Source organism: Schistocerca piceifrons, chromosome 8, assembly GCF_021461385.2.
Source record: "Schistocerca piceifrons isolate TAMUIC-IGC-003096 chromosome 8, iqSchPice1.1, whole genome shotgun sequence".
Taxonomy (NCBI): domain Eukaryota; kingdom Metazoa; phylum Arthropoda; class Insecta; order Orthoptera; family Acrididae; genus Schistocerca; species Schistocerca piceifrons.
In genome coordinates, this window is record NC_060145.1 from 425,484,582 (window position 1) to 425,509,359 (window position 24,778).

General features: G+C 45.6%; 1 protein-coding gene across 1 annotated transcript in view; it reads left to right on the top strand.

The window, feature by feature from the left end:
- Positions 1 to 24,778, top strand: part of LOC124712415 (transient receptor potential channel pyrexia-like) — a 185,222-nt gene that overhangs the window by 89,125 nt on the left and 71,319 nt on the right. The window contains exons 7-9 of the mRNA XM_047242708.1: positions 9,252 to 9,456; positions 17,302 to 17,412; positions 17,464 to 17,587. Of these exons, the coding sequence (XP_047098664.1) occupies positions 9,252 to 9,456; positions 17,302 to 17,412; positions 17,464 to 17,587 (440 nt within the window). The remainder of the gene's footprint in view (positions 1 to 9,251; positions 9,457 to 17,301; positions 17,413 to 17,463; positions 17,588 to 24,778) is intronic.

Here is a 24,778-nt window from a genome sequence, read left to right on the forward strand (position 1 = left end):
AATACAAGAAAAGCTGGTAAGGTACATAATTTAAACGAGACTTCCAGCCGGTACTCACCGGCAGAAACATTAATAATGACCCTTAAATAAATATACGATCCATCAAAATACAAGAAAGGTGACAAAATACAGCAAGCAGTTATCACAGCAATCTGACAGCAATCACAGAAGTTTGACAATGAATGGAGTTAGCTGATGACTGCGGATGAAAAAAATTTAACAGGTCATACTCATAAGTGAACCGTCAATTAGGGAGATTCACATACAACAACTTAAGTACACATGTTATTCCAAAAACGTTATCGTGGAAGTAGGGGCCAGGAGGTGCTGGTGAAAAAACACACATTGATAAGAAAAAAAATCCTTAGCTCGGTGAGGGAGTGACACCTGTAAAGGGGCCCAAATCACAATAGGCGGAATAGTTACTGGTGGTCTGCAGGGCCATAGCAGATCAGCCCCGGCACTCATCAGCAGAAGCAGCATTTCCTGAAGATAGCGAACAGTTGTATCGCCGAAATATCGAGTCAAGTTGATTTTAGGATCCGGCAGCAAACCCGAAGAGACTTTCAAGACTTATTACGCCGGGAAAGCCTACGTAATCACAGAGTTGTTGGATGTCCTCCTAAGGGATATCGTGCCAGATTCTGACCAATTGGCGCAATAGATCGTCAAATTCCCGATATGGTTGGAGGACTGTGCCCTCAATACAGCAAATGATCTCTATTGGCGAGAGGGCCGGCGATCTTGCTGGTCCGTTGGGTTTGGCAAGCAGGAAGACGAACAGTAGAAACCCTCGTCGTGTATGGGTGGGTATTATCTTGCTGAAATGTAAGGGCTATAAACAGAGCGTCAAATATCGTCGACGTACCGCAGTGCTGAAAGGTTTCCTCAGATGACAACCAGAGGAGTGCTGCTATAAAAAGACATCGACCCCAGACCATCACTCTTGGTTCTGAGGCGACAGTCACGTTCGTATCCCACCACTGTCCATGTAGTCTCCAGATACCTTTCAGCCGGGAATCTCATTGACTGCAGTAGAATTGTCTTCAGTGATGAGTCCCACTTCGAACTGAGGCCTGCTGACCAGCGAAATCGTGTCTGGAGACGCCTTGGGCAATAATGGGATACCAACCTCACTGTCACTTGTCGTACATCTCGTGATCCAGGAGTGATGGTCTTTTGGTGCCATTATTTTTCGTAGCAAGACCCCTTCGTCATCTATGGCACCCTTACAGTGTTTTTTTTTTTTTGGTCATCAGTCTACTGACTGATTTGATGCGGCCCGCCACGAATTCCTTTCCTGTGCTAACCAGTAGCACTTGCAACCTACGTCCTCAATTATTTGCTTGACGTATTCCAATCTCTGTCTTCCTCTACAGTTTTTGCCCTCTACAGCTCCCTCTAGTACCATGGAAGTCATTTCCTCATGTCTTAGCAGATGTCCTATCATCCTGTCCCTTCTCCTTATCAGTGTTTTCCACATATTCCTTTCCTCTCCGATTCTGCGTAGAACCTCCTCATTCCTTACCTTATCAGTCCATCTAATTTTCAACATTCGTCTATAGCACCACATCTCAAATGCTTCGATTCACTTCTGTTCCCAGAGTCCATGTTTCACTACCATACAATGCTGTACTCCAGACGTACATCCTCAGAAATTTCTTCCTCAAATTAAAGCCGGTATTTGATATTAGTAGACTTCTCTTGGCCAGAAATGCCTTTTTTGCCATAGCGAGTCTGCTTTTGATGTCCTCCTTGCTCCGTCCGTCATTGGTTATTTTAATGCCTAGGTAGCAGAATTCCTTAAAACCTCCGGGCTGATAGGCCGTGGTCGAAGTATAAAACTCTCTCCTGACGTTTCGTCTCCGACTGTGGGAGACATCCTCCGAGGTAAAGCGGCGAACTGCGAAGAGAACTCGACGAAGCGCCGATTATATAGGCAGTACAGAGGGCGCCACAGTCGATCACGTGGCGTCGGCTATGAGATTGTCACTGGTAATTCCAACATTCTCGATTGAAAGTAATCGATCGTCACGCTTGCGGTGCAACGCTGACATTCAAATTTTATCCAGTTTAACACCTTCGTCTTTCCTGTTAAAATTATTACGATGTTTATCAATTTCGATAGCCTCTCTATACTAGCGTGCATAACAATGTGAGGTTTTTGATATGACGCTCGTCTCGCTGAATTTTATTTCATGATCACCTTCCTGGTAAACATGTTCCGCTACGGCCGATTTATCCGTGTGACCCAGGCGGCAATTCCTCTTATGTTCAACAAGACAGGTGTTCGCACTTCTCTTTGTGGTGCCGATGTAAATCTGTCCACAACTACAAGGAATTTTATATACCCCCGGTGTAGCCAAAGGGTCTCGTGCATCTTTTGCCGACCTTAAAATTTCTTTTATTTTTCTGGTGTGTCTGAAAATAGTTTCCACCCCATACTTGCCTAAAACTTTCCCAATGCGGTCTGTGATCTTACTAATGAACGGAAGAAAAACTTTGCCCTTGGACGACTGTTGTTCGTCGTTACTCCTATTTCTCTGCCTAGAGCGAAGTGCTCGGTCTATATCCTTGCTAGAATAGCCATTCTTCACGAACGTTGACCGTAGATGTTCAATCTCATCTTTTAAATAAACAGGTTCACAAAGTTTGTACGCCCTGTCTACCAAAGTTTTCATTACACCTCTTTTTTGTCTAGGGTGGTGGTTTGATTCTTTGTGTAGATAACGATCAGTATGTGTGGGCTTTCTATACACCTTATGGCCCAACGTTCCGTCCCGTCGTTTAATCACAGACACATCCAGGCAGTTCAATTGCCCATTCCTTTCCGTCTCCATAGTGAATTGGGTTTTCGGATTAATGCTGTTTAAATGTGTTAGGAAGGCATCCAACTCCTCTGCTCCGTGTGTCCATACAACGAACGTATCATCGACGTAGCGATACCATCTGGCTGGTCTCTTACTGGCAGTCTGCAACGCCCGTTGTTCAAAAGTCTCCATAAATAAGTTAGCCACAGCAGGACTAAGGGGACTGCCCATAGCCACCCCGTCAATCTGTTCATAAAAGTTATTATTGTATTGAAAGTAGGTTGTGGTGAGGCAGTGTCGGAATAATGCCACAATACCGGTAGGAAAAATATCCGCTATGCATAAGATAGCTTCGTTTACCGGAATCATGGTAAATAACGACACAACGTCAAAACTGACGAGGATATCATCCGGGCCCACGCTCGTTTCCTTTAACTTGTCAATGAAATGAGCTGAATATTTAATATGACTGTCCGTCCTACCAACATAAGGCTGCAGCATTGAGGCGAGGTGTCTAGCTAACTCGTGTGTTGGTCCGCCTATAGCGCTGACAATTGGCCTCAACGGAATCCCAGGTTTATGAACTTTGGGTAAGCCATAAAGTCTAGGTGGATATGCTTCTGTTTTACAAAGCAGCTTCTTATCGTCGGAGCCAAATGAAGACGCTTTCACCAGTCGATTTGTCATTCTTAAAATCTTCATAGTCGGATCTTTCTGGAGTTTTTTGTAATTGGAGGGAACCAAAATGTCATTGATTTTTCCATGATAGTCCTCACTGTTCAGTTTGACGGTGGCATTACCCTTATCCGCATTAAGAACAATAATGTTTTTATCTCCATTTACATCCCTCAGCGCCTTCCTTTGAGCCTGCGAAAAATTACTTTTAGGTGGCTTACACGTACGTAAAATCCTAGCCGTTTCCATCCTAATTACGTCGGCGGACTGCTGTGACAGCTGACGGATACCGGCCTCAATATTTGCTACAATATACTCTGTGGGTACGTTTTGGGGCGTCACAGCAAAATTGCCTCCTTTCGCAAGTACGGAAATTTCAACTTTTGACAAATCTTTATCAGACAGGTTAATAACAGTTCGAGAATTGTCCTCAACTGAACCTCCAGAAATGTTGTTCTGTAAGTTATTGAACTTTTTCTTCTGCCTATTTGCTGACATTTCTCCACTAACTTCCACAGTTTTGAATGTTAGACCGTCAATCTTATTCCAATCACCACAATGCATAGTATTACTAAGAAACAAGTGGAGATGAAAAAGTTTACTGCTGGTTACCGCCAGTGCTCACCGAGTCTGATGAATCCTCTCACGTAGCATTGCAGACTCCATACGGTTGTAAATACGATGTGCCAGGAAGGTGATCATGAAATAAAATTCAGCGAGACGAGCGTCATATCAAAAACCTCACATTATTATGCACGCTTGTATAGAGAGGCTATCTAAATTGATAAACATCGTAATAATTTTAACAGGAAAGACGAAGGTGTTAAACTGGATAAAATTTGGATGTCAGCGTTGCACCGCAAGCGTGACGATCGATTACTTTCAATCGAGAATATTGGCATTACCAGAGACAATCTCATAGCCGACGCCACGTGATCGACTGTGGCGCCCTCTGTACTGCCTATATAATGAGCGCTTCGTCGAGTTCTCTTCGCAGTTCGCCGCTTTACCTCCGAGGATGTCTCCCGCAGTCGGAGACGAAACGTCAGGAGAGAGTTTTATACTTCGACCACGGCCTATCAGCCCGGAAGTTTTAAGTGAAGACAATACCGGCCGTGAAAGCTTACATTGTATGATCAGAATTCCTTAACTTCATTGACTTCGTAACCATCAATACTGATGTTAAGTTTCTCGCTGTTCTCATTTCTACTACTTCTCATTACCTTCGTCTTTCTCCGACTTACTCTCAAACCATACTGTGTACTCATTAGACTGTTCATTCCGTTCAGCAGATCATTTAATTCTTCTTCACTTTCACTCAGGATAGCAACGTCATCAGCGAATCGTATCGTTGATATCCTTTCACCTTGTATTTTAATTCCACTCCTGAACCTTTCTTTTATTTCCATCATTGCTTCCTCGATGTACGGATTGAAGAGTAGGGGCGAAACGCTACAGCCTTGTCTTACACCCTTCTTAATACGAGCACTTCGTTCTTGATCGTCCACTCTTATTATTCCCTCTTGGTTGTTGTACATATTGTATATGACCCGTCTCTCCCTATAGCTTACCCCTACTTTTTTCAGAATCTCGAACAGCTTGCACCATTTTATATTGTCGAACGCTTTTTCCAGGTCGACAGATCCTATGAAAGTGTCTTGATTTTTCTTTAGCCTTGCTTCCATTATTAGCCGTAACGTCAGAATTGCCTCTCTCGTCCCTTTACTTTTCCTAAAGACAAACTGATCGTCACCTAGCGCATTCTCAATTTTCTTTTCCATTCTTCTGTATATTATTCTTGTAAGCAGCTTCGATGCATGAGCTGTTAAGCTGATTGTGCGATAATTCTCGCACTTGTCAGCCCTTGCCGTCTTCGGAATTGTGTGGATGATGCTTTTCCGAAAGTCAGATGGTATATCGCCAGACTCATATATTCTACACACCAACGTGAATAGTCGTTTTGTTGCCACTTCCCCCAATGATTTTAGAAATTCTGATGGAAAGTTATCTATCCCTTCTGCCTTATTTGACCGTAAGTCCTCCAAAGCTCTTTTAAATTACGATTCTAATTCTGGATCCCCTATCTCTTGTAAATCGACTCCTGTTTCTTCTTCTATCACATCAGACAAATCTTCACCCTCATAGAGGCTTTCAACGTATTCTTTGCACCTATCTGCTCTCTCCTCTGCATTTAACAGTGGAATTCCCGTTGCACTCTTAATGTTACCACCGTTGCTTTTAATGTCACCAAAGGTTGTTTTGACTTTCCTGTATGTTGAGTCTGTCCTTCCGACAATCATATCTTTTTCGATGTCTTCACATTTTTCCTGCAGACATTTCGTCTTAGCTTCCCTGCACTTCCTATTTATTTCATTCCTCAGCGACTTGTATTTCTGTATTGCTGATTTTCCCGGAACATGTTTGTACTTCCTCCTTTCATCAATCAACTGAAGTATTCCTTCTGTTACCCATGGTTTCTTCGCAGCTACCTTCTTTGTATCTATGTTTTCCTTCCCAACTTCTGTGATGGCCCTTTTTAGAGATGTCCATTCCTCTTCAACTGTACTGCCTACTGCGCTATTCCTTATTGCTGTATCTATAGCGTTAGACAACTTCAAACGTATCTCGTCATTCCTTAGTACTTCCGTATCCCACTTCTTTGCGTATTGATTCTTCCTGACTAATGTCTTGCACTTCAGCCTACTCTTCATCACTACTATATTGTGATCTGAGTCTATATCTGCTCCTGGGTACGCCTTACAATCCAGTATCTGATTTCGGAATCTCTGTCTGACCATGATGTAATCTAATTGAAATCTTCCCGTATCTCCCGGCCTTTTCCAAGTATACCTCCTCCTCTTGTGATTCTTGAACAGGGTATTCGCTATTACTAGCTGAAACTTGTTACAGAACTCAATTAGTCTTTCTCCTCTTTCATTCCTTGTCCCAAGCCTATATTCTCCTGTAACCTTTTCTTCTACTCCTTCCCCTACAACTGCATTCCAGTCGCCCGTGACTATTAGATTTTCGTCCCCCTTTACATACTGCATTACCCTTTCAATATCCTCATACACTTTCTCTATCTGTTCATCTTCAGCTTGCGACGTCGGCATGTATACCTGAACTATCGTTGTCGGTCTGCTGTCGATTCTGATTAGAACAACCCGGTCACTGAACTGTTCACAGTAACACACCCTCTGCCCTACCTTCCTATTCATAATGGATCCTACACCTGTTATACCATTTTCTGCTGCTGTTGATATTACCCGATACTCACCTGACCAGAAATCCTTGTCTTCCTTCCACTTCACTTCACTGACCCCTACTGTATCTAGACTGAGCCTTTGCATTTCCCTTTTCAGATTTTCTAGTTTCCCTACCACGCTCAAGCTTCTGACATTCCACGCCCCGACTCGTAGAACGTTATCCTTTCGTTGATTATTCAATCTTTTTCCCATGGTAACCTCCCCCTTGGCAGTCCCCTCCCGGAGATCCGAATGGGGGACTATTCCGGAATCTTTTGCCAATGGAGAGATCATCATGACACTTCTTCAATTACAGGCCACATGTCCTGTGGATACACGTTACGTGTCTTTAATGCAGTGGTTTCCATTGCCTTCTGCAACCTCATGTCGTTGATCATTGCTGATTCTTCCGCCTTTAGGGGCAATTTCGCACCCCTAGGACAAGAGAGTGCCCTGAACCTCTATCCGCTCCTCCACCCTCTTTGACAAGGCCATTGGCAGAATGAGGCTGACTTCTTATGCCGCAAGTCTTCGGCCGCCAATGCTGATTATTTATGAAAATTTAGGCAGTAGCGGGGATCGAACCCGGGAGCGAAGACGTTTTGATTATGAATCGAAGACGCTACCCCTAGACCACGGTGACGTTACCCTTACAGTGGTACATCGACAATATTCTATGTGTCGTTTTGTTGCCCTTCAAGGCAAGCCATCCAGGACATACATTTCAGTAAGATAATACCCGCCCACACACGATGAGAGTTTCTACTGTTTGTATTCGTGCTCACCAAACCTACCTTGACCAACAGGATCACCAAATTTTCTCCTCAACTGAGAACGTTTGGAGAATTATAGGCAGCGCCCTACAACCAGCTCAGGGTTTTCAGGATCTAATGCGCCAACTGGACAGAATTTGGCACGGTATCCCTGGGGAGCACATCCAACAGTACTATGAATCAATGCAAGCCGAATAACTGCTTGAATAAGGACCAGAGGTGGACAAACCTAATAAATTGCTCAACTTGTGAAGCTGTTTTACTTGAATGAATTGAAATTTATCTCAGATTGTAATCTTTTATTTGTATGTACGTGTGCATTACATGTTTATATTTGCATCGCATTCGGCTTATTTCCTAAACTACTGGCCATTAAAATTGCTACAACACGAAGAAGACGTGCTACAGACGCGAAATTTGACCGACAGGAAGAAGATGCTGTGATATGCAAATGATTAGTTTTCCAGAGGAAAGTTTCCAACCAATTACTAATACACAAACAGCAGTTGACCGGCGTTGCCTGGTGAAACGTGGTTGTGATGTCACGTGTAAGGAGGAGAAATGGTACCATCACGTTTCCGACTTTGATAAAGGTCGGATTGTAGCCTATCACGATTGCGGTTTATCGTATCGCGACATTGCTGCTCACGTTGATCGAGATCCATGACTGTTAGCAGAATATGGAATCGGTGGGTTCAGGAGGGTAATACGGAACGCCGTGCTGTATCCCAGCGGCCTCGTATCACTAGCAGTCGAGAAGACAGGCATCTTATCCGCACGGCTGTAGCGGATCGTGCAGCTACATCTCGATCCCTGAATCAACAGATTGGGACGTTTGCAAGACAACAACCATGTGCACAAACAGTTCGACGACGTTTGCAGCAGCATTGATTATCAGCTGGGAGACCATGGCTGCGGTTACCCTAGACGCTGCATCATAGACAGGAGTGCCTGCGATGGTGTACTCAAAGACGAACCTGGGTGCACGAATGGCAAAACGTCATTTTTCGGACGAATCCAGGTTCTGTTTACAGCATTATGATGGTCGCATCCGTGTTTGGCGACATCGCGGTGAACGCACATTGGAAACGTGTATTCGTCATCGCCATACTGGCGTATCACCCAGCGTGATGGATTAGGGTGCCATTGGTTACACGTCTCGATCACCTCTTGCTCACATTGACGGCACTTTGAACAGTGGACGTTACATTCCAGATGTGTTACGATCCGTGGCTCTACCCTTCATTCGATCCCTGCGAAACCCTACATTTCAGCAGGATAATGCACGACCGTATGTTGCAGGTTTTGTACGGGCCTTCCTGGATACGGAAAATGTTCGACTGCTGCCCTGGCCAGCACATTGTCCAGATCTCTCACCAAATGAAAACGTCTGGTCAATGGTGGCCGAGCAACTGGCTCGTCACTATACACCAGTCACTAGTCATGATGAACTGTGGTATCGTGTTGTAGCGGCATGGGCAGCTGTACCTGTACACGCCATTCAAGCTCTGTTTGACTCAATGCCGAGGCGTATCAAGGCCGTTATTACGGCCAGAGGTGGTTGTTCTGGGTACTGATTTCTCAGGATCTGTGCACCCAAATTGCGTGAAAATGTAATCACATGTCAGTTCTAGTATAATATATTTGTCCAATGAATACCCGTTTATCATCTGAATTTCTTCTCGGTGTAGCAATTTTGATGGCGAGTAGTGTGTGTGACGTTGTCTTGCGGTACTGTGCCACGGCAGGTGCGGACCCGGACACGCGGAACGAGTTCTCCGGCGTGCCGGTGGTGCAGCAGGCGGTGGAGAACGGCTGCGTGGCCGCGCTGGAGGTGCTGCTGGGAGAGGGCGGCGCGCAGCCCGGGGCCCGCGACCCCGCCAGCCACACGGCGCTGCACGTGGCGGCCCAGCGGCAGTGCTCCACCAGGGCCGACACCAGAGACGTTGTCAGGTAGCGGACGGCGCTCTCTCTCTCGCTCTCTCTCTCTCTCTCTCTCTCTCTCTCTCTCTCTCTCTCCCATCACTGCTGTATACGTCCTTTTCGAAGTTCTCATCACCACAAGCGCAATCCGAAACTCATGGTTCAAATGGTTCAAATGGCTCTGAGCACTATGGGACTTAACTACTGTGGTCATCAGTCCCCTAGAACTTAGAACTACTTAAACCTAACTAATCTAAGGACATCACACACATCCATGCCCGAGGCAGGATTCGAACCTGCGACCGTAGCAGTCGCGCGGTTCCGGACTGCGCGCCTAGGACCGCTAGACCACCGCGGCCATCTCCGAAACTCATGGGATGCTTCGTGATACTGTGATATTACTCATCATACTACAGTCCTTTAACTTTTCTAAAAAAAAAGAAAAAAGAGTGATACATTACGGTACTTTCTTGAGCAGTAGATTATAAAGCTACAGAATCATTATAGACAGAGGCTCTTGCCACAGCTGGAGGTAGTTTGAGTAAACCCATTGGTCCAGGTGTGCGTTCTGAGGAAATGGTCATAATTTTTTACTTTCTACCTATCTACCCCCCCCCCCCCCCCACACTATTCCAAAATACGGTGATGGACAAAAAATCGCAGCATCGTAAAATAATATAGAGTAATGAAATTTTTCGAAATACATTTGTCCAGGTAACGTATTTAAATAACATTGCAAGATCCCAGGTTAATTGTAAGCACGAAATAATAATTTGCAAATGTGAAATGCTGGTAAATTGATAACCAGTTTAACTGCCAGAATGTTGAATGTAAGCGTGGGAATGTGCTTTCATTGTGTTTTACAGGTGCCAGATGTCAGTTTGTTGGATAGAGTTCCATGCGTGTTGCATTTAGTCCAACAGTACAGGTACAGTGAATGCCGGTTGTGAATGGCACTGGAGATGTCTTCTGATGATATCCAATATGTATTCGATTGGAGACAGATCTCGTGATTGAGCAGATCAAGGCAACAAGTCGACTCTCTGTGAAGCATGTATGAAGATGGTATCTGTTCTTTCGGATATGTCCAAAAGAACAGATACCATCTTCATATAGTTAAGGCTAACCGGCCACTGACCTTCTTCTTCTGCGCTGGATGCACACGCATTGCCCGAAATCTAACGGCACTCGGTAAGATCGTCTGCAGCGAGTAATGAGTGTAATGCGCAGGGGCACTACGAATGTACTGTGTGGACATTAAGTTGGGAATGTGGGTCTCACGGGGAGCGTGCAAGGGATAAACCCTAAAGTCGCACTATCCTCTGTGCCCTCGGTGGCTCAGTTGGAAAGAGCGTCTGCCATGTAAGCAGGAGATCCCAGGTTCGAGTCTCGTTCGACGCACACATTTTCAAGTGTCCCGTTGATGTATATTAACGCCTGTCGACAGCTTACGGTCTTTAATTCTCATTTCACTCTGTAGAGCATCTTGGGTTACAACAGCCGCCTGGTGTACTGTTTATGAATGGCAGTACAGCATATCAGATCATCAGACTGATTACGCTCTTGCAGTCAGGGCGCATGGGATAACCATGATGGCGTTCTTGCTACCACGGGAAGTCGTACCCCACACCATAACTCCAAGAGTAGGTGCAGTGTATCTTGCACGCAGACAGGTTTGTGGGTTGGCTGCAGTTCCGTAACATGATTGTCACTGGTACTGAGGCAGAACGAGCTTTCGTCAGAAAACACAACAGACCTCCACCCTGACCTACAATGAGCTCTCACTTGATGCCACTGAAGTCGCAAATGTCGGTGGTTTGGGGTTGCTACAGGGCATCTGCCTCAGGGCTCTTCTCAAAGTAGCCCATTTGTAACCATTCTTTTGCTGCTCATATTGCTGCTACAGATGCGCCAGAGGCATGCACTAAACACTATGGTCTTCCCTCTTGATAGTGCCATATGCCCATTTAGAGCCCAGTTTTCTCGCGATCACTGCCAGCAGGAAGGCTACATTTCTGCCAAGTCTTTCTGCAACATCGCAGAAAAAACATGCAGCTTCTTGGAGCCTTATTACACGACCCGATTCAAACTCAGTGAGGTGTTGATAATTGCGGCTTTGTTGCCTTAAAGACACTCTTCACTAATATCAACTTACTACGTCCAGTCTCAAAGGTAACTAATGCATATGATTTTGACAGTGTGTATTTAAGGCAAATCCGATTTTTATCTTTGTAGTGCGCTACCAGCGTCACTCTTGTGTGACTGGTGTGAAATCTGAATTGACAACATCTTTCAGATGTAAAAACACGCCTACCAACTTTCTTTTATGTCGCTCAGTTCCTTCTTGGTGTTGTGATTTTTTTCCTGTCAGTGTATATATAATATGTTAAAATTTATGTTCTATAAAAAGGGGAGATGTTGTTATCAAAACTCTCGAGAAATTCTTGCCGCATCAGTCCAAATTTTTTCATCGTGATCTAATAAACATTGAGTTGGGCATAGGCTATATATTTCTTTAAACAACGATGTCCGTGTTTTGAGTTAAAATCGACTCCATGAAAGAAAATACTGTGCTGTGCTCTGCTGTGAAAAATGCTATCTTCTTTTCTTTCCGACAATCAGTTTTAACTACGATAGCAGGGCGTTTAAACCATTATACACATATATTCTTTCTCGTTATATGCCTTTTAAAAAATGTATACACAATAGAATGAGTTTTTCACTCTGCAGCGGAGTGTGCGCTGATATGAAACTTCCTGGCAGATTAAAACTGTGTGCCGGACCGAGACTCGAACTCAGGACCTTTGCCTTTCACGGGAAAGTGCTCTACCATCTGAGCTACACAACCACGACTCACACCCTCTCCTCAGAGCTTTACTTCTGCAAGTATCTCGTCTCCTACCTTCCAACCAGGTTCGCAGGAGAGCTTCTGTATTCTAAGGTAGGAGACGAGAGACTGGCGGGGTGTTAGTCGTGCTTGGGTAGCTCAGATGGGAGAGCAATTGCTCGCGAAAGGCAAAGGTCCCGAGTTCGAGCCCCGGTCCGGCACACAGTTTTAATCTGCCAGGAAGTTATGCATACACAATAATTTGCTGTTTTACTTTCTTCCTGGCACTCAGTTTTTACAAAAAAAAGTTTTATTTATCGTTATCGGCTCATGATTAATTTTCTATAATAAGAAAGACAACTCCAACTGAGAAAGTGGTGGGAGGGGTAGGCGAGATAGGGGGAAGGGAGGGTGGCTGTAGACAGAGGGAAGGGGAAGATGGACAGAAGCAGGTGAGAAGAGGATATATAGAGAGATGGAGGGAGGATAAAATGATCAGAGAGAAGGGGGGGAAAAGTGATGGACTGAGAGAGGGGGGAGGATGACGAGATGGACAACAGAGGAGGACTGAGATGGAGAAAAAGACGTGAAGTGAGGGGCTGGACACCCAGAGGGGGAGGAGGGTGAGATAGACAGGAGAAGGAGCAGATGGATACAGACAATGGGGAGAACGAGATTAGGAAGGATATCCCGTTTCTATACGTATTTAGCGATTGTCAAGCATTGCCAGATTCACTTGGAATAACGATAAAATTTCCAAACATAGTTCGTGAAACTCTAACAAATACGATACCTAATGTTAAATATATTTGAGAAGTATCTCAGCTGTTTAAAATAAAGACTAATGTTAGAGAAGGGGACGTTTTATTATCTTTACTGCTTAACTGAGTTTAAGAAAAAAGATATATACAGCTCTGGGATTAGGTGCTAAAAATCACAGAATTCACCCAGTACTTCTGTGAACGAAAACATATGAAATAAAGGTCAACTGCCTGATTTTTGCTGACGATTTTGCAATACTATGAGAAGCAGTTACTCACATAAATCTTCTGAACAAAAGACTTCTGAAGAAGAAAACACAAAATTTAGACGGCGTTCAGGGTAGAATAAATAAGAAATAGGGAACAACACCCAGAAGAAATAAAAAGACAACATGGGGAAAAGACGGCATAGTACTGGAAAAATGGCAAACGTGATCTTAGATGGTAAACATGAAGATAAAAAATTCATCTTGACCATGCAAAACAATTTTTTTATATAGGAGTCATCTGCAACGTTTTCAGGTCCATCTTGGAAACGTTTGAAGCACTCAGAAACTCTCATAGGAGCTAAATAGTCTTCGCCGTACATTTCTTTTATTAACAGTTAGGTTTCAGTATCAGTTTGAAACTTCACGACAATTTATTGCTTGGTTTCAGTATTACACACATAAAAAAAAAATTGCAGCACCCTGATTCCCACAACTCCTCAAGATAGACGTTGACTGTGGCAATTGTGTCACAGACACTGTCCCTTTGACTGTTCAGAGATGTCACTAAACCCGCCCGAAGATGTAAACAACCACGCGTGAGCAGCGCCTATTAGACGGAGGGGATCCGACAGCCGATCACTTTCAGTTATTCCACCAGGAAGGCGGTACACAGCTCCTGTTATCTGTAGTTTAACGATGCCTAGACAGACAATACCGTGGTTCGATCGCATCCGCGTTGTTATTTTGTGCCAGGAAGGGCTCTCAACAAGGGAACTGTCCAGGCGTCTCGACGTTGTTCGGGCATGGAGGAGAGACGGGAGCTGTCGATGACATGGCTCGCTCAGGCCGCCCAAGGGCTACTACTGCAGTGGATGACCGTTAACTACGGATTATGGCTCGGAGGAACCCTGACAGCAACGCCGCCATGTTGAATAATGCTTTTCGTGCAGCCACAGGACGTCATGTTACGACTCAAACCCTGCGCAATAGGCTGCATGATGCGCGACTTCACTCCCGACGTCCAAGCCGAGGTCCATCTTTGCAACCACGACACCATGCAGCGTGGTACAGATGGGCCCAACAACATGCCGAATGGAGCCGTCAGGATTGGCATCACGTTGTCTTCACCGATGAGTGTCGCATATGCATTCAGCCAGACAATCGTGGGAGACGTGTTTGAAGGTAACCCGGTCAGGCTGAACGCCTTAGACACACTGTCCAGCGAGTGCGGCAAGGTGGAGGTTCATTTCTGTTTTGGGGTGGTATTTGTGGGGCCGACGTATGCCGCTGGTGCTCATGGAAGGCGCGGTAACGGTTGTACGATACGTGAATGCCATCCTCCGAGCATATCGGCAGCATATTGGCGAGGCATTCGTCTTCATGGACGAGAATTCGCGCCCCCCGTCGTGCGCATCTTGTGAATGACTTCCTTCCGGATAACGACATCGCTCGACTAGATGAACCCTATCGAACATGCCTGGGATAGATTTAAAAGGGCTGTTTATGTACGACGTGACCCACCACCCACGCCGAATCGCCGTTGTGGAATGGGACAATCTGGAGCAACCGTGCCTTGATGAACTTGTGGATAGTATGCCACGACGAAAACAGGCATGCATCAATGCAACAGGACGTGCTACTGGGTATTAGAGGTACCGGTGTGTACAGCAATCTGGACCACCACCTCTGAAGGTATCGCTGTATGATGTTACAACATACAATGTGTGGTTTTGATGTGCAATAAAAAGGGCGAAAATGATGTTTATGTTGATTTGTATTCCAATTTTCTGTACGGGTTCCGGAACTCTCGGAACCGAGGTGATGTAAAGCTTTTTTTGATGTGTGTAGTTTGAAACTTCACGACTGTTTATTGCTCTATTACCACAATCATAATTTTTCAGGGAAAATAGTATCTACATCTACGTGATTACTCTGCTATTCACAATAAAGTGCCTGGCAGAGGGTTCAATGAACCATCTTCATGCTGTATCTCTACCGTTCCACTCTAGAACGGCACGCGGGAAAAACGGGCACTTAGATTTTTCTGTGCGAGCACTGATTTCTCTTATTTTATCGTGATGATCATTTCTCCCTGTGTAGGTGGGTGCCAACAGAATGTTTTCGCAATCAGAGGAGAAAATTGGTGACTGAAATTTCATGAGCCGGCCCATGTGGCCGTGCGGTTCTAGGCGCTTCAGTCTGGAACTGCGTGACCGCTACGGTCGCAGGTTCGAGTGCTGCCTCGGGCATGGATGTGTGTGATGTCCTTAGGTCAGTTAGGTTTAAGTAGTTCTATGTTCTAGTGGACTGATGACCTCAGAAGTTGAGTCCCATAGTGCTCAGAGCCATTTGAACAATTTTTTTGAAATTTCATGAGAAGATCAGGTCGCAACGAAAAACGCCTTTGTTTTAATGATTGCCACTCCAATTCACGTATCATGTCTGTGACACTATCTCCCCTATTTCGCGATAATACAAAATGAGCTGCCCTTCTTGGTACTTTTTCGATGTCATCCGTCAGTCCCACCTGATGCAGATCCCACACCGCACAGCGGTACTCCAGAATAGGGCAGTCAAGCGTAGTGTAAGCAGTTTCTTTGGTAGACGTGTTGCACCTTAAGTTCTGCCAATGAATCACAGTCTTTGGTTTGCTCTACCCACAATATTATCTATGTGATCGTTCCAATTTAGGTTATTTGTAATTATAATCCGTAAGTATTTAGTTGAATTTACAGCCTTCAGATTTGTGTGACTTATCGCATAATCGAAATTTAGCTGATTTCTTTTAGTGCTCATGTGAATAACTTCACACTTTTCTTTATTCGGCATCGATTGCCACTTTTCGCACCATACAGATATCTTATAGTAAATCATTTTGCAAGTCGTTTTGATGATCTGATGACTTTATAAGAAGGTGAATGACAGCATCATCTGCAAACAATCTAAGACGGCTACTCAGATCGTCTTGAAACGTCCCCTTTGAACAATTATACATGACTGTGCTTAAACTGACACACAATATTTTGTTAGCGCAACGCAATCTGACTTTCAAAATTCCCTACAAAAGAATGGCCCTGACTAACATTAAACTATACCTTTCACAAATCACTTACCTCACAAAAATCTTCGCTGCTCAAGCTACTGCAATACAGCGAGCGCCACTACTGCCAGCTAAATAAAAGATTCAAACTATGGAAGGCACTAACTACTGATAGGGATAGTTAGCAAATGAAAGACATTAATAGAGAACGAACAATGTATTTACCTTGATATCATCATATATAAATATAGCAGTTCATGACAAATTACAAATCTCCGCCATCTCTCTCCTCACATCCACCACTGCTGGCGGCTCACCTCCAACTGCGCAACGCTACGCGCTGTTCACAGCCAGCTGCCTAACACTACAATGGCGAGTATTACAACAATGCAAAGCAGCCACAGACTGCACACAGCACAGCCAGTGATTTTCATACAGAGGTGGCGTTACCAATAAAAAAACCTAAACAGCCTACTTACATAGAGAAAACATAAACAGCCTACTTACATAGAGAAAACATAAACAGCCTACTTACATAGAGAAAACATAAACAGCCTACTTACAGTCTCCTATGTCGTTAATATAGATCAGGAACAATAGAGGGCCTATAAAACTTCCTTGGGGAACGCCAGATATTACTTCTGTTTTACTCGATAACTCTCCATGAATATAATAGTTCTTGACAAACAAAGGGCACAAGAGATGCAGCTTTCGACTGGGAAGAATCCAAGTTTCACAGATATTGGTCATACATCTTTGGTACATACGTACTTACTCTGTGACAGCATGATTCCATTATTTTACTGCCATACCTTGTAGCGATTTTGATTTATTATTGTGTTGTATCAAGAAGCAATGGAGGAAGTTATTAGTATGAATGAGGGAAGTCTTGCGAGTAGACAAGTAGCCTGCACTTTGCACGGCCGAGATGGGTAGTGATGCCAGTGTAAAGCACCGCGGCGTGGCAGTGTTGCCTGCCTCGTAGGCGGATACGAGCTCCTGGGTAAGGTGGTGTACGGGGTGCGTGCGGTGCTGCAGGTGCGTGTCGCTGCTGCTGGACTGCGACGGCACGCTGGGCCCGGGCCCCGGCGCCGCCGTCGACGTGGACGCGCAGGACCAGTTCGGCGACACGGCGCTGCACGACGCGGCGCACTACGGCAACCGCGGCGCCGTGCTGGCGCTGCTGCGGCGCGGCGCCAGCCCGCTGCTGCGCAACCAGGAGGGCGAGCCGCCGCTAGCCTTCATCGACGCCGGCACGCTGCGCGCCTTCCTCGACGAACAGCTGCAGAGCAACGGGCTCTCCCCGCAGGGCGACGACTACCAGGTGCGCGGCTGCCCTCGGCACTATTACTCCGTCCGAACAGGCCGAACGGTACCGACCGGCCGCCGTGTCATCCTCAACCCACAGGCATCACTGGATGCGGATACGGAGGGGCGTGTGGTCAGCACACCGCTCTCCCTGCCGAGACCGGAGCCGCTACTTCTCAATCAAGTAGCTCCTCAGTTTGTCTCACAGGGGCCGAGTGCACCCGCTTGCCAACAATGCTCGGCAGACCGGATGATCGGTCGTCCAAGCCCGACAGCTCGGCACTATAGTCTAATTAAAATTACTTGGTAGTTGCCACTTCACGTGTTGGAGGTGTTTTCCTCAAACGAGAGCGCCCAGCGTCACACCTGAACTATTCGCTGTTGCGAAACTGCCACAACAAATGGTCAGTTAACTTCCAGTTCCTTGTCTGCTTCTTTTTTTTTCTTGTTCTATTTGGATCTCAAATCCTGGGCCAAGTAATTTTATTTCACATTTCGTCACTCACAATAAACACAGCTAAAGCAACACATATACTCACACGAAACGATGGTAACGATATATGCATATTTAGCACGCACAACCACCCAAAGACAAAGTACTTTTAAAAGAGTCTATACTTAAATGAGTTTTTAATCACCAGAATTCCAACACCCAAAGTTGACAGTCTCTCTCTCTCTCTCTCTCTCTCTCTCTCTCCCCCCCCCCCTCTCTGTCTCTCTCTGTATATATATATATATATATATATATGTGTGTGTGTGTGTGTGTGTGTTTGTGTGTGTGTATTTGTGTTTGTGCCATAACGTAACAGTGGGTGCCACCTACCGGATCTCCCTCATCTTGTATTCGGTTACCACAAACATCAAACACAATTGTGATAAATTACGCCATTTTATATTCGGTTACAGATAATAACGCTAAAAAGTACCATGTGGGTCATTTTTGACCAACGATATTTTTTCGTGGAACGTAGCCCCTTGCATAATCATCGCAAGACCAAACGCTCCCGTGAAAAATTTACCTGTTATACCAGTAGTGCCATGTGCGTCATTTTTTTACCCATACGTATTTTAATGAAGTATTCGGAGATCGGATGGCTGACTCTGAGCACTATGGGACTTAACATCTATGGTCATCAGTCGGAGGTCGGATGGTACTTTGCATCAGCGCAGCTTTCCGTTTTCTACGGACTGGTGACATGCAGACCTATGGAGTGACACTGGGAAGCTGCAGAATAACATATTATAGATATCATACAGTGGGGAATCCCCCAATCTCCTTCTACACTGCTGGCCGTTGTGGCCGACCGGTTCTAGGCGCTTCAGTCTGGAACCGCGCGACCGCTACGGTCACAGGTTCTAATCCTGCCTCGGGCATGGATGTGTGTGGTGTCTCTAGATTACTTAGGTTTAAGTAGTTCAAAGTTCTAGGGGCCTAATGACCTCAGATGTTAAGTCCCATACTGCTCAGAGCTATTTTTGACCCTTCTACACTGGTGTGCCGGCCGGAGTGGCCGAGCGGTTCTACGCGCTACAGTCTGGAATCGCGTGACCGCTACGGTCGCAGGTTCGAATCCTGCTTCGGGCATGGATGTGTGTGGTGTCTTTAGGTTACTTAGGTTTAAGTAGTTCTAAGTTCTAGGGGACTGATGACCTCAGAAGTTAAGTCCCGTAGTGCTCAGAGCCAGCTTAGCTTTTAAATAGTTTTTCTGGGAAAACCTAGCGTAGTTTTCGCGTCTCGTATTTCAGTGAGTGTTTCTTGATTATCAGAGTAGCTCATCAGAAGATTATCTTGGGAATTTGTCACCGTATAGAGTAGGGTAAACATAGTCATGTGTAGGGGCTGTGGTTGTTGTGAGCGGACGCAAGGAGAATTGGCCACTCTTCGGGGGCAGGTGGAGGCTTTGTCTGTTAGGCTCATCGAGCTCGAGGCGCAGGCGTCGGCTCGTAGTGGCGTTGGGGCAACTGTGGTGAGACCTATGCCTACTTCGGTGGCCTTGGAATCACATGGAACCCCTGATATCGCTGCGTCTTCCGGCAGTGAGCATCTTACCGGTCAGCCATCACTCCAGGGTGAATGGCGGACAGTGGTGGGCTCGCGCGTGCCTGGCCGAAAGGCGAAGGTGGGATCTGGCCGCGTGGCAGCTGCCTTACCCCTTTCCAACAGGTACGGGGTGCTTCCTAGTGGTGATGACATCGTTTCCGAGCCACCACAGGGTGCCTCGCCTGTTGGGCCAGTGGCCGATTCTCCGGCAAGGTCCCGACAGTCACAGAGGGCAGGCCTATTAGTTATAGGGAGCTCCAACGTTAGGCGGGTTATGGAGCCCCTCAGGAAAATAGCGGGTAGGTCGGGGAAGAATGCCAGTGTGCACTCGGTGTGCTTGCCGGGGGGTCTCGTCCGTAATGTGGAGGAGGCCCTTCCGGCAGCTATTGAACGCACTGGGTGTGACCGGCTGCAGATAGTAGCACATGTCGGAACGAATGACGCCTGCCGCTTGGGTTCTGAGGCCATCCTTGGTTCCTTCCGGCGGCTGGCTGATTTGGTGAAGACAACCAGCATCGCACGTGGAGTGCAAGCTGAGCTTAATATCTGCAGCATAGTGCCCAGAGTCGATCGCGGTCCTCTGGTTTGGAGCCGTGTGGAGGGTCTAAACCAGAGGCTCAGACGACTCTGCGACTATAATGGTTGCAAATTCATCGACCTCCGTTATTGGGTGGAGAACTGTAGGGCCCCCCTAGACAGGTCAGGGGTGCACTACACACCGGAAGCAGCTACTAGGGTAGCAGAGTACGTGTGGCGTGCACACGGGGGTTTTTTAGGTTAGAGGGACCCCCCCTTGGGCGAAACGATAAAATACCTGACGGCTTACCAGAGAGGACATTATCATCGTTGATAAAGAATGTCCGTCCTCAGAGACCAAAAACAGGAAAAGTTAACGTAATATTGGTAAACTGCAGGAGTATCCAGGGCAAGGTTCCTGAATTAGTATCTCTTATTGAAGGAAATAGTGCGCATATAGTATTAGGAACGGAAAGTTGGTTAAAACCGGAAGTGAACAGTAACGAAATCCTAGACACAGAATGGAATATATACCGCAAGGATAGGATAAACGCCAATGGTGGAGGAGTATTTATAGCAGTAAAGAATTCAATAATATCCAGTGAAGTTATTAGCGAATGCGAATGTGAAATAATCTGGGTTAAGTTAAGTATCAAAGGTGGGTCAGATATGATAGTCGGATGCTTCTATAGACCACCTGCATCAGCAACCGTAGTAGTTGAGCGCCTCAGAGAGAACCTGCAGAACGTCGTGAAGAAGTTTCGTGATCATACTATTGTAATAGGGGGAGACTTCAATCTACCAGGTATAGAATGGGATAGTCACACAATCAGAACTGGAGCCAGGGACAGAGACTCTTGTGACATTATCCTGACTGCCTTGTCCGAGAATTACTTCGAGCAGATAGTTAGAGAACCAACTCGTGAAGCTAACGTTTTAGACCTCATAGCAACAAATAGACCGGAACTTTTCGACTCCGTGAATGTAGAAGAGGGTATCAGTGATCATAAGTCAGTGGTTGCATCAATGACTACAAGTGTAATAAGAAATGCCAAGAAAGGAAGGATAATATATTTGCTTAACAAGAGTGATAGGGCACAAATCGCAGAATATCTGAGTGACCACCATCAAACGTTCATTTCTGAGGAAGAGGATGTGGAACAAAAATGGAAAAAATTCAGAAACATCGTCCAGTACGCCTTAGATAAGTTCGTACCGACTAAGGTCCAAAGCGAGGGGAAAGATCCACCGTGGTATAACAATCATGTACGAAAGGTACTACGGAAACAAAGAAAGCTTCATCATAGGTTTAAGAGTAGTCGAATCATAGCTGATAAGGAAAAGCTGAACGAAGCGAAAAAGAGCGTAAAGAGAGCAATGAGAGAAGCATTCAACGAATTCGAACATAAAACATTGGCAAACAATCTAAACAAGAACCCTAAAAAGTTTTGGTCATACGTAAAATCGGTAAGCGGATCTAAATCCCCTATTCAGTCACTCGTTGACCACGATGGAACCGAAACAGAGGACGACCGAAGAAAGGCAGAAATACTGAATTCAGTGTTCCGAAACTGTTTCACTGCGGAAAATCGTAACACGGTCCCTGACTTCAGCCGTCGCACGGACGCCAAAATGGAAAATATTGAAATAAACGATATCGGAATTGAAAAACAACTGCTATCACTTAGTAGCGGAAAAGCATCCGGACCAGACGAGATACCCTTAAGATTCTACAGTGATTATGCTAAAGAACTTGCCCCCTTTCTATCAGCAATTTATCGTAGATCGCTGGAAGAACGTAAAGTACCTAGCGACTGGAAGAAAGCGCAGGTCGTTCCCATTTTCAAGAAGGGTCATAAATCAGATGCGAATAATTATAGGCCTATTTCGCTTACGTCAATCTGTTGTAGAATAATGGAACATGTTTTGTGTTCTCGTATTATGACGTTCTTAGATAATACAAATCTCCTTCATCATAACCAACATGGATTCCGCAAACAGAGATCATGTGAAACTCAGCTCGCCCTATTTGCCCAAGAAATTCACAGTGCCGTAGACACTGGCGAGCAGATTGATGCCGTATTCCTGGACTTCAGGAAGGCATTTGATACGGTTCCGCACTTACGTTTAGTGAAAAAAATACGAGCTTACGGAATATCGGACCAGGTTTGTGATTGGATTCAGGATTTCCTAGAAGAAAGAACACAACATGTCATTCTTAACGGTTCAAAATCTGCAGATGTAGAGGTAATTTCGGGAGTACCGCAGGGAAGCGTGATAGGACCTTTATTGTTTACAATATACATAAATGACTTAGTTGACAACATCGGTAGCTCCGTGAGGCTATTTGCAGATGACACGGTTGTCTACAAGAAAGTAGCAACATCAGAAGACTCGTACGTACTCCAGGAGGACCTGCAGAGGATTAATGCATGGTGCGACAGCTGGCAGCTTTCCCTAAACGTAGATAAATGTAATATAATGCGCATACATAGGGGCAGAAATCCATTCCAGTACGATTATGCCATAGGTGGTAAATCATTGGAAGCGGTAACGACCGTAAAATACTTAGGAGTTACTATCCGGAGCGATCTGAAGTGGAATGATCACATAAAACAAATAGTGGGAAAAGCAGGCGCCAGGTTGAGATTCATAGGAAGAATTCTAAGAAAATGTGACTCATCGACGAAAGAAGTAGCTTACAAAACGCTTGTTCGTCCGATTCTTGAGTATTGCTCATCAGTGTGGGACCCTTACCAGGTTGGATTAATAGAGGAGATAGACATGATCCAGCGAAAAGCAGCGCGATTCGTCATGGGGACATTTAGTCAGCGCGAGAGCGTTACGGAGATGCTGAACAAGCTCCAGTGGCGGACACTTGAAGAAAGGCGTCACGCAATACGGAGAGGTTTATTATCGAAATTACGAGAGAGCACATTCCGGGAAGAGATGGGCAACATATTACTACCGCCCACATATATCTCGCGTAATGATCACAACGAAAAGATCCGAGAAATTAGAGCAAATACGGAGACTTACAAGCAGTCGTTCTTTCCACGCACAATTCGTGAATGGAACAGGGAAGGGGGGATCAGATAGTGGTACAATAAGTACCCTCCGCCACACACCGTAAGGTGGCTCGCGGAGTATAGATGTAGATGTAGATGTAGATTTGAACCATTTTGAACTGCTCCTTGCCACTGCACGTCATCCCACCACCAAACTTCATAGCTAACAACCACTTTAGTACAGTCCCGCAAGAATTTATAAACCTAACCTGCCTTTCCTATTTTGGATTGAATTGCGGATTCCAGAAACAAAAGAAACTTCTTTAGTACTATCAAAACATTAAACGGCAGTTAATGATACATCAAAGTACAGAGGACAGATACAGGGATTCCAGAGTGACGGTTCAGCCACTCTGACTCGCTGTAATCAGGGGAATGTGAAAACCATATACAGGTTAATATTACTCCTATAGGCTAAGCTTCTTGAGCCTCCTAGAGCCCTCTAGAGCCAAAGCTACGCCAAAAACATGTCATGCTTGCATCTAACCAGCATTTCAATGCACTGTCTTAAGAGGAACTATTACCCATTTGAAAAAAAAAAAAAAATGTACGGTGTAGTTCATATCGGGCGATCTGGGTGGCTAAGTCATTCGTTCGAATTGTCCAGAATGTTCTTCAAACCAATCGCAAACGGTTGTGGTCCGTTCACATCGTCATCCATGTCCGCCCACGGTAGCTGAGTGGTCAGCGTGACAGAATGTCAATCCTAAGGGCCCGGATTCGATTCCCGGCTGGGTCGGAGATTTTCTCCGCTCAGGGACTGGGCATTGTGTTGTTCTAATCATCCCCATCGACACGCAAGTCGCCGAAGTGGCGTCAAATCAAAAGACTTGCACCCAGCGAACGGTCTACCCGACGAGAGACCCTAGTCACACGACATTTACGTTATTCGTCATCCATAAAAATTCCATCGTTGTTTTGGAGCATGAAGTCCATGAATGGGTGCAAATGGTCTCAGTTGGTTCAGTTTGGCTGCAAAACGCATTCCATTCTAGGTAATCGCAGACGCTACCAATATGGAGCCACCAGCAGCTTGCACAGTGCCTTGTTGGGTCCATGGCTTCGTGGGATCTGCGCCGCACTCGAATCGTACCATCAGCTGTAACAAACCGTGGACTCATCTGACCAGGCAACGGTTTTCCAGTCATCCAGGGTCCAACCGATATGGTCACGAGACGAGGAGAGGCCCTGCAGGCGAAGTCGTGCTGTTAGCGAAGGCTTTCTCGTCAGTCGTCTGCTGCCATAGTCTATTAACGTCAAATTTCGCGGCAATGTTCTAACAGATACGTTCGTCGTACGTCCCACGTTCATTTCTGCGGTTATTTCACGCAGTGTTGCTTGTCTGTTAGCAGTGACATTTCTGCGCAAACATCGCTGCTCTCGGTCGTTAAGTGAAGGCCGTCGGCTACTGCGGTATCAGAAGTGAGAGGTAATGCCTGAGATTTTGTATTTTCAGAACACTCTTGACACTAATGATTTCCGAAATGGCATGTCCCGTACGTCTAGGTCCAATTACCATTCCCCGTTCAGAGTCGTTAATCCCCGTTGTGCAGCCGTAATCACGTCGTAAATCCATGCGGCT